Source organism: Diadema antillarum, unplaced genomic scaffold, assembly GCF_040938485.1.
Source record: "Diadema antillarum isolate AM-2024a unplaced genomic scaffold, OU_Dant_1.0 seq00000356_RagTag, whole genome shotgun sequence".
Classification (NCBI taxonomy): domain Eukaryota; kingdom Metazoa; phylum Echinodermata; class Echinoidea; order Diadematoida; family Diadematidae; genus Diadema; species Diadema antillarum.
This window is the reverse complement of record NW_027271362.1, coordinates 275,971-289,934: the sequence shown is the minus strand read 5'-3', so window position 1 is coordinate 289,934 and position 13,964 is coordinate 275,971. Positions and strand designations below refer to the sequence as shown.

At 38.8% G+C, this 13,964-nt stretch overlaps 1 protein-coding gene across 1 annotated transcript in view; it reads left to right on the top strand.

The window, feature by feature from the left end:
* The window catches only part of LOC139731077 (uncharacterized), a 39,766-nt gene extending 26,121 nt beyond the window's left edge, over positions 1–13,645 (top strand). The window contains exons 9-12 of the mRNA XM_071641958.1: positions 5,943–6,019; positions 6,945–8,870; positions 11,871–11,986; positions 13,090–13,645. Coding sequence (XP_071498059.1) covers positions 5,943–6,019; positions 6,945–8,870; positions 11,871–11,986; positions 13,090–13,645 — 2,675 coding nt within the window. The remainder of the gene's footprint in view (positions 1–5,942; positions 6,020–6,944; positions 8,871–11,870; positions 11,987–13,089) is intronic.
* Positions 13,646–13,964: the final 319 nt, after the last annotated feature.

Sequence of the window (13,964 nt, the reverse complement as noted above, 5' to 3'; positions counted from 1 at the left end):
CAAAGTAGGGAAATTTATCTTGTGTACAGTGACAGACCCAGATATGTACTGTATGTGTGGATCATTAAGAGGTGGCAGAGAAAAGGAAATGAGAGTCTGCCTCCGTACAAGCAACAAACAAACAAACTTCTCTAGCTATTAAAGTGTGTTTGAAGGCAGATCTAATTATTTTCAGGCTACATCTGCACCTAAAGGTGGGCAGTAATGGCCATTAGTGAGCTCCTGTTTGCTTCATGAATGACGCATGATTTCTTCCCATGAGAAATCAACCTGAGGGAAAAAAAGTCCTACCCTTGCCAATTAGCGTAGAGTTTCATGTGTACGTTGTAGTTGTTGCATGCAAGTTACAAAACAACGTGATTCCATGCTACATATGTATCTGTTTTGCTTGGTTTTTTTGTTTTATTTTATTCATTTATTTTTTATTTATTTTTTTATTTTTATTTTATTTTTTTTGGAGGGGGGAGGGGGATTGAACGAGGATGGACACGTGTGCTTCTTACGTATTTTAATAGAAATCTAGGGCTTTGTGTTTGTTTTCAGCAATATACAAGAGTGGTTTTTTGTTGTTGTCTTTTTCCACTGGTAACAGTGAAACAAAAGTGTATGTCTAAAAAGCAGAAAGGAACTAAATTTACAGTAGGCAATTCAGCAAAGATAAAATACAGCTGTAGCAATGATGGACTATGAGGATGTATGGATTTTCAGTTTTGAAACCTGAATCTCATAGCAAATGTTGAGAAAACTACTTGGTCATATATATCACCACTTTGTCCTCAATTAGAAAATAGAAAATTGTATAAGTAGTTACAAATTCATTTTTTTTTTTTTGGGGGGGGGGGAGGGGGCGATGTTGTTGATTGTCCTTGTTTGACAAGAAGGAAATATTAAAATAATGTATTAAAGTCTGTTGAAACAGTAAAGTTCTGACTCAGTTACATTGTATCACCAAATGTCCTCAGGGTTATATAAAATGCTAGCCATGATATTAACACAAGAGGTTGTGTTTGCATTAAACCTACTTATTAGTCTTTTATGGGTACATGTATAATTTATACCGTTGCTACCTGTGTACTGAATTTGTGCAGAATGTGCACTGTATGAGTGTAATATCAATAAAGAAAAATAAACATTGTTCCAAGGAAATATTGAAGTGGTTATTCTCCTTTAACCAGGAATGTCAGAGTTACAATCACAGTTGTCAGAAAAAAAAGCATATTTTATCTATCTATTAATTTGTGTGTTTATCATCTTATTGTGGGGGAGGTACTGGGCTTGTTTATTTCATACTCTGTGTATTGCAGATATATTAAACTGAATGTGGAAGGCTTTAATGGTTGCAAACTAACTACAGGTGGTATACCATTCACATTGCACACGCTGTTGCAGTTTGTGCTTGAGCTCAAGTGAAAGTTCTACAACATGTGCATGTGAAGAGATATGTTGGAAGTTTATAGACACCAGTTTAATGTATTGAATGTGTTTAGTGCTAGTGAAGTTTTCTGAGATGTTTTATAATGCACACTGTTAGAATTCACTCCAAAACTCTCCTGTCTAATGAAAACAGACATTACTAAAACACCTCATGTGTACCAGCTCTGTTTATGTACAGGATGTATTGACATCACACAAAATGTATATTGTACAGTGTACTTGCAATCGCAGAATATTCTATCATGGTTAACATGTCATATGTTACTACCATCCACAGGACTTTGATAGCATGTTCTTTGCCCCCCCCTTTTTTTTTCATTCATCTTGATTATTTATTACTGTTTCTTCACTTTGATATTCTTGAGTGTATGTAATGTGTATGGTGTACACTGGTGTCACCTAAGAATTGATTTCACCTGTTTGAAAAATACTTGTAGGTGTTGGAAGTAGACACTGGCAGTAATTCCAATATTGAACAATAGTATGATATACAATGTACACTTTTATAGTCTGAATGGGGAGTCTGTGGTTATTGTTGTTTTAGAGAGATAGGGTAACTCTAATGTACTAATTGTAATTTTGAATGATGTGGGATAGTTTCACTGTTTGTTAATGTAGACCAGTATGTTCAGGTGCTTTTAAATTCTTGTACCCACCGTTGTCTTTTGATCGTCAGATAGCAGTGTGTGAGTATCATGAATATTTGAGTCAACTCTGTTGAACTTTTTATTTCTTCTTGTAACTACCTTTAACCTGTCCAAATGCATTTCTGAGGAAGACAAGCTTTTAGTTTTAGACTGACATACAATGCACATGCTTGTACTTTTATATGTAGTAATACAAAATCTGGGTAGTGTGGACAGTATACAGCATTAAGCCTTGAAACTACATGGTATGTTTAGCATGATTATGGTATCATACATTGATTCTATCAGTACATGTTGTATTACTCTGCTTGAGGCAGAGTTAATAGAGACGTGGTGTTTTACAGTGTAGAAAATGAACTACACATGTACAATTTTCACAGTGTAGAAAACTTATCTACACATGTACAATTTCTACATTGTAGAAAATTAACTACACGTGTACAAGTACACTGTAGTATAGCAGTGCAAGGTGCAAGGAGAATGTCCATTCATGATCTTCACATCGTAGGCATCTGACCTACAATTGTAACAGCAGAGCAGCACTGTACAGTGTTCTTCTGCCTTCATTGCACAGATGCACATATTGTCATGCATAGCTGTGAGGTTTTTTCGAGAAGATTGCAAGAACCAACCCACTAATTTCATCATTTGCTTTCCTATAAATAGTTTTATAATGATTACCATTGTTTAATATGTCAATCAACCATTTCAGCCTCTATGACAATTCTTTGTCTTTTTTACTCTCTGTACTCTTTTGATAGCCTCTTTACTGATGGAAACTTTTGACTGAATAATGTAAACTTGTTTGTGTGATTTTGTGTTCATTTTCACTCACATGTGTTGACTCCTCATTAATTCATGTATACCACAAATATTTGTGATTGCTTCTTTATGTTTCAGGATCCTGTTTCTTTGTGTTTGTACTTATATATCTTGTGATTCTTGCCATCTCTGAATAAATCAATCATCTTCACTTCTTGCCTACTGCACCCACTGTGTGAAATCGTTCTTAATAAATTCATTTTTCAAAACATGTCACTTCATAACTGTTATTTTTGTGCTCCATGCATAACCCTTGGTTCTCTCTCTCTCTCTCTCTCTATCTCTCTTATAAAAACTGCAAGAAAGGGCAAGTCAAGTCATCCACTAGCACACAAGCACTTTAGTTGGACTTCTTCAAGCCCACTAACATTTTCCATGAAAGAAACTCATAAACACACATGTATGTATTTCTCAAGAATTCATCTACAATGTACAATTGTATCTGCACAATTAAATGCTTTATAATTTTTGTCAATATATAGGCCTGTCATTTAACTTTATAAAGTTCACCAACAGTTGAGTTTTAGCCCTCTAGCTTCTGGCATTAACATTTTTTTCATCTATTTGTCCTTTTTAGTATCAAACATGGACACATAAAATCTTTGTCATTGCATCTCTGACAATCACATCATGCAAAATACATTATGCCTGTATTAAAGCAAACAAAGATTCCCCTAGAAAAGGAAGAAAAAGAATATTCAAGTAAATGAATAATAACAAAGCATACAGATTATTCCTGGTGGCCACAACACATACATTTACATAGTCAAATCACTTGAAACTTCAGTGTGAACTTCCTTTTTGGTGGATGACAATACATCCCAGTATTCCACATCTCAGCATCAGCACATGCACAAAGCAGTCATTTTTCTCTCTTACATTGTATCTTCCTTCTTACATTGCATCTTCACTCTTACATTTTCTTATCTTTCAGTATTATATATCCTATCTTCAGTAATATGTTATCTTTCTATCTTTTCTTCCAAATCTTCACTCTTATATATTCTTATTGTCTTGCCTCTAATATTTTTTCTCGTATAATTATTAACTCATCATTCCGGTATTCATGTTGGGCTGGCTGCTTACAAGCTTGAAAAGGAATCCTCTTTCCATTTCATCAAATATGGTCAGCTATGGATTCTAATAATCCAGCTATCCTCCCAGTATACACGTACCATACAGCAGGCCTACAACTGTACATCACTCTGAAGGAGTTTTGTAGTAGGACATTAATAAATCGTAGATAGTTTATCCTTCTACTCACCATTCACTGTTTTCAAGACTCAATAAAATACCCCCGCTTTGGAGCTGGGCCTGGAGTTGATGAAGTTGCAGGAAATGGTCCTCCGATTGAAAGTTCAATCATTGCACTTCTCCCGTTTAGCAAATACACAAGAGAATATAACACGAAACAAAATGTGATTCCGGTAAATAAAGTGAAATGGCACATTGTTGAATGCTCCACGAGATGGCAAAATTAGAGATGGAAAGAGAGAGAGATAGATTGAGAGAGAGAGAGAAGTTCGCGAGTCGGATGTTTGGATTTAGATGATGAGGTTGGGCGAATTTACAACTTGACGTGTCTGTGCTTTTACGTCGAAAGCTGGTCAAGGAGTGTAATGAGCGTGAATTGTTGAATTTTGTGAATGAATATTTGTAACAGGTATGCGAAACTTCTTTGAGACGTGGAGTGGAAGAAGAAGGAGATTGGTTAGAAAGGATGTCCATCTCATGTTGCCATAGTGACCCGAGAAATGACTGGAGTTAAGGTTATATTGTTCGCGAGGAATTTCAGATAGATGATAATGAGTGCTTGCGATACAGTGGACCAGAGCGGTCGTAAAATTGTGCTCATACTACGTTGTAGTGTGACCATGAGGGGATATGGTCAGTGTGTGGACGAAAACAATTCTTTATAGTAAAGTGAGAAAATGAAAGCATGACTCATTGTGCTGCTACAACTCAATACCTCATGTGATTGTTTTCCAGTCATACAAGATCTTCAGTCCAAAGAGGAGAACAACCACTCTTTGTGTCTTTTTTTTTTTTACGAGCAGAGGTGGCTGACAATCACACTACTAGCTGTAGATGCATGATCATCAAATTAATTATTTAAGATGTTGATTCCTACAACTACTAGCAGTCAACTATCGTCGCCCGGTTGGGGTGACTTTCCAAGATAGGAGTAGCTTTGAGGAAGAGAGGTTTATGGTATTACACACCATGCATATGTAGTTAAGTAGTGACAGAAGACCCTAGGAAGAGGAGAGTGGAGGAGGGAAGTGAGATAGGGAGAGTGTACGGAAGGTAAATGGTGATGAACTCAATACAACTGGACCTTCCTGAGCTGTCCAAATAATGGAAAGAAAGAACGCACTCTGGAAAAGTCTTCACTGTGAGAAGTGACTTTGAAGTTTGGGGTCTAGTCATGTGCTTAATCTCACCAAGTTGCGCACTGTGCAATGAATGGGAAAAAAAAACAGGATGTGAGAGTCTGTGATAATCACAATGAAAGGATTATTAGATTACACTGAAATCTTCCACACTCATTAGGCACATTTTGTTCATGACTGATACCAACTTTAAATACAGCAGCACCATCCTTTCAAAAGTTATCAGAGTTGAAAGTGAACATTGTGTAAAGGGTTTTTAATGAAGTGAAAAGGGGTCTCTGAGACATGTACCTAACCACACCATTCTATCAAATAGTATTCTATCAAAACTATTCAAAATACAATTTCCCATTCGTTTTATAAACCCAAACTTTGGAGTTACATAGGAGAAGAATTCTCTTCCAGAAAACACAAAGAAACTGAAGACAGACCAGGTTCAAATATTTCACCTGTTTTCAGTCCTCATGCAAAATGAGGGTGTGCAACTTTAAAAAAAAAAAAAAAAAAAATGTTTAGGGTGTGCAACTTTTTGTCGGTTTTGTGATGCATCATCACACATATGGCTTATACAGTAGCTTCCTTTTATATATATAAAAACCTTTCTATATTTGCATTGTTGAACAATGTTTTCCATTTTCTGGTGCAGGTGGATATGAAGATGATTTTGAAGAAGATGAGGACAAGAAAGAAGAAAAGGAAGTGGACAGCCGACCTTCTTCTGCCGTTCAAACAGGTACCTATCGCTTCCTCCCTAAGAACCTGACAGTATAAACCCTTTCTGTACTAGGGACTTTGCACAGTGTATACAAAGGTGTTTGGGGATTTCTGTGACAGTTAGTACTCAAAAGTTCACAAAGGGTCAAACAAGTATGAAAAGATAAATCTCGCTCAGAAAAAGGACTGACTAAGTCCATTCTATATGTCTGGGTCATGCTCCAGAGATTAGGGAGTATATATGCTTACAGATTGCAGATTTTGATAAATTCAAATCTGTGTTAAAAACTCACCTTTTTGACAATTGTTGATTACATGTTTGAATAGAGAAATATGTGATAGATTTTGTTTCATTATTTTGTACACGCATAGAGACTATCTTATGGTATTATGCGTTTCTAAGAACAGACTATTATTATTCTTGTTATTATGTACCTCTATAACTTGACAAATTCTGTCTATGCCTGTTTTTTGAGGGAAGGTACATGTAAGTGAGTGACTGATCTGACCGGTGAATCAAAGATAATGTAGAATCAATAGCAAATACTAGGTGTATAGTTTTGTGTTGACTAAGAACTGCAGTTCAGGAGGGCTACCACCACTTAAAAGTTTTATGGCAGTGATTTATGTACATGAAGTGACCTTGACATTTGTAATTTCTCTTTCCCTTGAACCATGATACCCTAACACCCTTCAAAATGAAAGTTGGAAGTTCCCACTATTGATTGCCACTATTTCTGCCTTTACAGCCATTTTTGTTCAATTCTGATGATGGGTCAAGTCAAAAACTGCATCCGAGCTACTTTGTCATTGACAACATCCTGTTTGTTGCTGTTGAATATTAGATGCAATATTTCTTTTATTTTCAATAAAAATGGGTTTGAGATGAATTATCCACTGGCTTCTCTGCTGTTATCTCACTTCAGAACCAGAGTCAGACAACTTCTTCTCAGAGGCGGAGAATGAGAAAGTCTCCCAGGCCACAGAGGAGAAAGCAGCAGAGGATGACTATGCTGAGTCTGACTTCGAAGCTGAATCCAACAAGGATGACAAGGAGCCAGAGGAAGAAATTCTTGATGAAGTGCTAGAGGACAAGGAGGTAAAGAGGGAAACAGCAGAAGAGTATGAAGTTGAGGATGAGTTTGAAAAAGACGATGATGAACAAGCAAGGGACGAGAAGGAAGAGGAGGAGATTGAAGAGGAGAATCAGAAGGGAGATAGCGATGATATCAAGGAGGAAAAGGATGTGGAAGAACATGAAGAGATTGTCAGAGAAGAAGCTCAGATGGAGGAAGAGATTCCAGAAGAGAAAGATGATGCCCAGGAGATTGGTGAAGAGACGGAAGACAAGAAGGAAGATGACAGAGAGGAGGAGCAAAGTGTCCTCAGCGATACAGGGGGAGACAACAGACTCTTGTCTTCCGACGATGAAGGTGATAAAGAGAGCTTCAGTGGTGACCGAAAACCTACTGCCTCTGAAGCGGACTTCAAGATCTCCAGCTCGGCAGATGAGGATGAGGATGACAAGAGAGATGAGAAGACAAAAGACACAAGTGAGAAACATTCTGCTGACGGGAAGGAAGAAGAACAGGTCAAGGAAGCAGATGAAGAGCTCAGAGGGGAGAAATCAGATCAGGAAGAAAATAAAGAGGAAAGGCAACCAGAAGATGAACCTGTGGAAGAAGAGAAGAAGGAAGAGGAGGAAGCCACACAACTGGAGAGGAGTCTCTCAGAAGAGGTTACCATAGAAGCAGAGATAGAACCACCAGCCCAGGAGGCAGTTCTCGTAAAGGAGGCAGTACTAGTCAGTGCTGATGAGGATGGTGCCTCTGTCGCAGAGGAGCAAGTGTTGGCGGAGGACACTCCTCAGCAGAGTTCGGAGCCTCCTATACAGGAGAAGGATGAGGATGATGCTGATGGAGCTGGGGCCAAAGTGAGCAGTGACCATGAGGAAAACACAGAGAATCAGAAGGAGGAGAAGGATGAAAATCCCAGAGTGGACAAGGATGAGGAGGAAGATGCTGACAGGATAAGCAAGGATCAAGGTAACAATGAGGAAGGTGATGAACAGAGTGTCAAAGAGGACGATGTGGGTCAACAGACTGCAAGCACAGAGGATACCGAGACGGCACCTGATAATGATGCAGGCGGATATGCTGATGCGGATGGACCGCCTCAAACTGCTTCTCAAGATGTGGCAGAAGATGATAAGCAGGATGAAGATGACACCCCCAAACAGGAGCCAGAGGAGTCTCCAGGAAGCCAAGATGCTCAGGAAGAACCCCCTCAGTCGGTCCAGGATGACGATGTGGCACAAGTCAAGTCAGACTCAGAGGAGGCTCAGGCAACCAAAGAATCGTCAGAGCTGGCTGCTCCTGACAGTGGCCAGCTGGAGGAACCTTCTGATGAGGCCAAAGTGGAAGAGACCTCAAGGGATGATGCAGATGGTGTTGCCGCGGAGACAGCTGGGGATGTAGAAGAGAAGCAAGATGAAGAGGATAAACAGGATGAGGGTAAAGAAGAGCAACCAGAGGAGAGTCTCAGTGAACAGCAGCAAGAGAGCACTCCAAAGGATGAGGAGCCAAGCAACGAGCTTAACGTCAGTGCCGGAGGAGATGGAGAACAGGAGAAAAATGAGAATGAACAGGAAAAAGATGAGGAGAAGGAGAAGGAGAAGGAGGAAGACAAGGAGGAATCCAAAGCGGAAGTACCAAAAGATGAGGGGACAGAAGATAAAAACGACAAAGGCAAGCAGTCAGACTCAAGCTCCAGTTCATCTTCATCGAGTTCAGACTCTGAGGACGAAGAGGCGCAGAAAATCAAATTGTCCGGATTTATTCGTGAGCATGCAACAGATTCAGTAAGTTCTATGTCTTGAAAGCCTTGGTTGTATCTTAACATAGAGTGGAAACCACACGGCGTAGCACCACTAATACCATTTTTCATCTGTTTGAATGCATAACTTGTCACCACTCTTCTCTAATAAAATTGTATACAGAAAAGCTGAAAAAATCCAAAATGAGGCAATATCTAAAAAAAAATTTTAATATTTGTCCAAAAATCAAAAAGTGTGTATCACTAGTTTGAGCTATTTCCAGTCTAACCTAGATAATGCCCAAATGGAGACAGTTTATGCTGTTATGGTGCATTTCGTGTCACCAATTACCTAAGTATACAAATATTATGTCTTCTGCACACTTCACTATGGGCTCTGTGACTTCAAAGGTAATGGTCTTGAAACTTTTTATACTTAATGAGCACTTTTCCTTTGCTTCTGCTGTACTTTCAACAAAAAAGAAGAAAAAGAAAAAAGTATAAATAATACATCTATATAAAGTGGAAGAAATCATACTTCAGTGATCATAGGTTCAGAGTATTTGAACGTGCCAAAATCAGGAAATTGTTGTCTGGCTGCAAAATCAGGTTTGTGTGGTGAAAGATTACTCTGGCAAAGGAACTTAGAAACAGCGATGCCTTCAAAAACAAAACAAAACAAAACAAAACAAAACAGAAAAAAAAAAATGTCTGCCTCATATTATGTGTGTGATTGAAGGAGATGGAAATGTTATTCTTTTTTTTTTTCTCAAGATAGAACTAGATGATTGATAGGAGATGAATATTTAACAAGATTTTTTATTTATCATGGGCATTTAAACATTTCCTGTTGAGAGATAATGTGCTGTGAACACTCCGCCTTACTAACATTCATCTTGTGTACTTCTGAACAATCAATACTTCCATATATCAACCTCTCCCCTGATTCAAGCCATACTTTTCTATCAAAGCAATTCCATGATGAATAGTTGCTGATTCAATCCAAGAAACTTTGAACCTTATCAAACAAGGAAAAATCTCCCAAATTTTGGCTCTGCAGAGGTAGTAACTAGAGTAAACTGACCCACTTGCCTCAAGTGACAAGCTGCTTTCTAATTCTTGATGCATTTGAGCCGCCATTCTGCTGGCTATCTCCAAGCCTTGCTCAGCCATTGCATTTTTTTTTCATACTTAACACCACTCTCACTCTCTCTTACTGGATCCCTGCAAGAGCCTGCAGCAGACTTGCTGTCACATTTGCAACCCAGCTTGTTCAGTCATCCTGAAATGAGCTGATGACTTTCCTTCAATACTGTATGATCTTAGCCGTAGCCATGTGGAATATTAAGACCAAAATTCTTGGAGCAGGGTATTAAAATTGATGAAGTATGATGACCACAGTCTATCCCATATAAAAAAACCCAAAACAAAGCAAAGCAAAACAAAGCAAAGCAAAACAAAACAAAACAAAACAAAACAAATCAAAGCAAAACAACAATAAAGAGAAACCACATAATTGCTGGTCAAGAATCTTCTATTTGATACCTAATTAAAGACTCAAGCCCTATGATTTTAAGGCTTTGTAGTGCTTTGTCAAGCATAACCTCATTCAAGAGTTTTGTGTACAAATATCTGATAAGTCTGTTCACACAAGTTTGCCATTTTGTGATTTCTGTCTCAGTGTCGTAACCTGCACGCACCCCTCTTAACCAATCCTGTCTCTCTTTCTTCCGATGATTCAATCTTGTAGCAGAGTGAGTTGGAGAAGGCCCATCTCCATCCTTCTTCACAAACTAACACCAGTGTGTCTGAACCTGCCGAGCATCAGGTGATCTGTCACATGGCTTTTCTTCCACCTTGTCCACACCTATGACTAATGCATGCGATAGAGTACCAAAGTGTGATGTCATAAGTGATTCATCGCCATGGAAACTGGTTCTAAACAACCGCACCCAGCCTGGGTGTTAATGCGCGCACTTGCAACTTCCAACCCAAGCTATAACTAAAGACTGTGATGTCGTCACTTTGGTACTCTATAGGTTCACGTGCATGATTCTTCATTAATCTACAAAGCTGAGCAGTGATGAAGTTTTGCTGTAGTTTTATCAAGATTATGGTTGCTAATTACAGATAAAATACAAATTTTGAAATGCATTTGATGCTGTTGCCTTGCAAACATCTTCAGCTTAATCTGTATTAAAAAGATACAGTTATTAATTAAGTACTTTTTCATGTGAGAGTGCGTATAATAGTCATGATCAAATTTTGACAATGCTGTTCAGCCCTCTGATCCTCTGCAGTTTGCTTGGCAATACTAAAAGGTCAAGGAATGTTTAAGACCAAAAACATGGTGCCAAAGTCGAAATATAAACTTAACAATGAAGAACTTTGAGATACAAAACCTGAAACCAAATAAGTTGTCATTCTTGCACTTTAAAATGCATTTCACCAACACTAATGTATGACTCTCTTGCATTGTTATGTAATGGTGAAATATGTGGCTTTTTGAAAATTTCATTGATGTCTCATTTTTTTTTTTTAAGGGAATGAGTTTATTCATTGTACCCCATTCATTCATCTCTCACACTAATGCCAGTTTGTTTTCAAGTGACATTTTTCTTTGTATGTTGACAGAATTTCATTCATTCCATATGAGGAATTGATATCATTCATCTCATTGTAACCAAGTGAAACTTGTTGAGCCTTTCCTAGAGTCAGTGTCATCATTATGTGCACTTGTAATGAAGCCACTCAAAATTTAGCTGCATATTAGATTGGTCATCTCAATTTACTCTAAAAACTGTAGAGTTAAATTGTGATATCAGAAGATTGGGCTTGTATGAATATCTGAATTGAAATAAAGGTAAATTGGCAAAGTACCGGATTTTTGACAAACATTTACAATTTCTATACTTTATAAAGTTTCCCTGAAGTTCTGCAGGTGATAAAGAAATGACACTGGGGATTCATCTTTTAGGGAAATAAAGCATGATTTTCAGAATTAAACCACAACAAATATTTTTTTTTTCAACACTGCCCTCTGTAGTCCTACAGCAGACTTGCCCTGAACATGAGTGAAAAGAGTCTGGGACCAGCACAAGCTCAGCAGATTGCCAAAGCACTGCTTGACGATCCCAAGTACAAGTCTGTGGAATACTTTCTGTAAGTGCGCCCTCTAACACCCCTATATATTCCGGGGTACTAAACTAACATGTGTAGAATGTAACCTCTTCCTGAAATTAGTGTGTTGTGCTGTTTTAGCCAAGTACAGTAGTATAGATACATGTACATGTAGCATAGCATGGAAAAGGAATTGCAGATAGCATTCAGTCTTCAAAAGAAGATTAAGAAAATAGTCTTGAGTAGAACTCTGACTAGGAGTCTGTGAAAATTGATAAAAGCAAATTTGTGCATGACATATCATTACTGAAGTTATGACAGAAACTTGTTTTCCTTGTCTATTAAAAAACACAAACAATGCACTGTTTCTTTGTCTCCCACTCAAATTAAAGGAATCAAGGGCAATTGATACTTTTATTGTTGATCTTAGAGGACCACTATTTTCTGACAGTGGCATATTTCCACTGTGCTTGCGATATTGGTTTATCATTGTTTCATCACAACACCAGTGGACAGTGTTTCTTGGTGGAATATTGTGTATGTGTTCATCAGAAACTAAATATTCACAATACTAATAAGCCTCGCAAAGTGCATGATCATATTGTGCATATTGTGATTCTGTATTTACGTGCCAGTATTGAGGATACTTGTACAAGATATGTTTGCACATGTCCGATATATTGCAGTGCAAAATTAGTATTGTAATGTTTTTGCTGCAAATGTCGTTGGTGCTATAGCTCAAGTACTGGGCTAAAACATCTATGTACATGCATTGAAACTAGAATGAATGAAAAACCAAAGTGACAGAGAGGTTTGAACTCAAAGTAACCTCAGGGTGTCTTCTTTCTGCATGAGACTGATGTGTGTGCTGTGCAAGAGCTATTACAGGATTTTGGCACAGATGGAGTAAGTTGAGACTGTCTCCACCTTGAGCTTTTCATGATTCTGTCAGAAATTTGAGATTTAGATATTTTCCCTCAAATAGAGAGTTGTTACTGGTGGTATCATGCTAATGAAGTAAGAATTATAGGGGAAAAGTGGCATTGAGTCTGTGTTTCATTTGGATTGCTTTAGATATTGTTTGCTTGTTGTGTAGCACTTGCTGCCTCTCCCTGACTGAATTTTTGTAATCTTCCTGTCTACAGAATTCGAGGTAATCCCATCCAGGATAAGGGCGTGGCCAGCATCATCCAATCCCTCATCACCCTCCACCACCAAATACCAGAACAGACCGACCAGGATGAGGACCCGCCCAAGACGGGCCTCAAACTCACACACCTCGACCTCGGCGACACCAAGATGACCAACAAGGGCGCGGTGGAGGTCAGCGAACTCCTCAAGCAGCCCACCAACATCACCAACATCAACCTGAGCGACAACTCCATCGGGCGCATCGGCTGCAAGGCCCTGGCGGCGGGCATCCGCTGCAACTCATCGCTGCGGACGCTGAGCATCGAGTATGCAGCCCTCGGGGACAGCGGCTGCCGGGAGATCATCGAGGCGGTGCGCGACCATCCTGCGCTGCAGGAGCTGAACCTGGAGGGGAATGACATCACGGACGAGAGCGCCCGCGCCATCCTCCAGCTGGTCAAAGACAACAGCATCCTGACCACCATTAACTTCATGCGAGATAACCATGTCACCCAGGAGGTCGCTGATGAGGTAGAGGAGATTCTGAAGACTGGAGAGTTCTTGTGGTAGGAAAAACTTAAAAAGGAAAAACTTCACCAAGAATTGTCATCATCGCATACCTTCCTATATCAATATTCTTCTATAAATGCGTTGTAGAAGCTGAAATTTTGTTCCTTTTCTTCCTTTTATAATCAGTTGAAATATCCTCACATTTACAGTTCAGACAATCATGTATTCCTCATTCCTTTTAAAAGTATGACTACACAGGCAGGAAAGGATTTTTGTTGTGATATCTCGAGGGGGGAAGGAAAGATGCAGGCATGATGCTGTCTGTCTTATTTTGTTAAAGTCTAACAGTTTTGGCTCAAAGTGTGACACTGTAAATGAA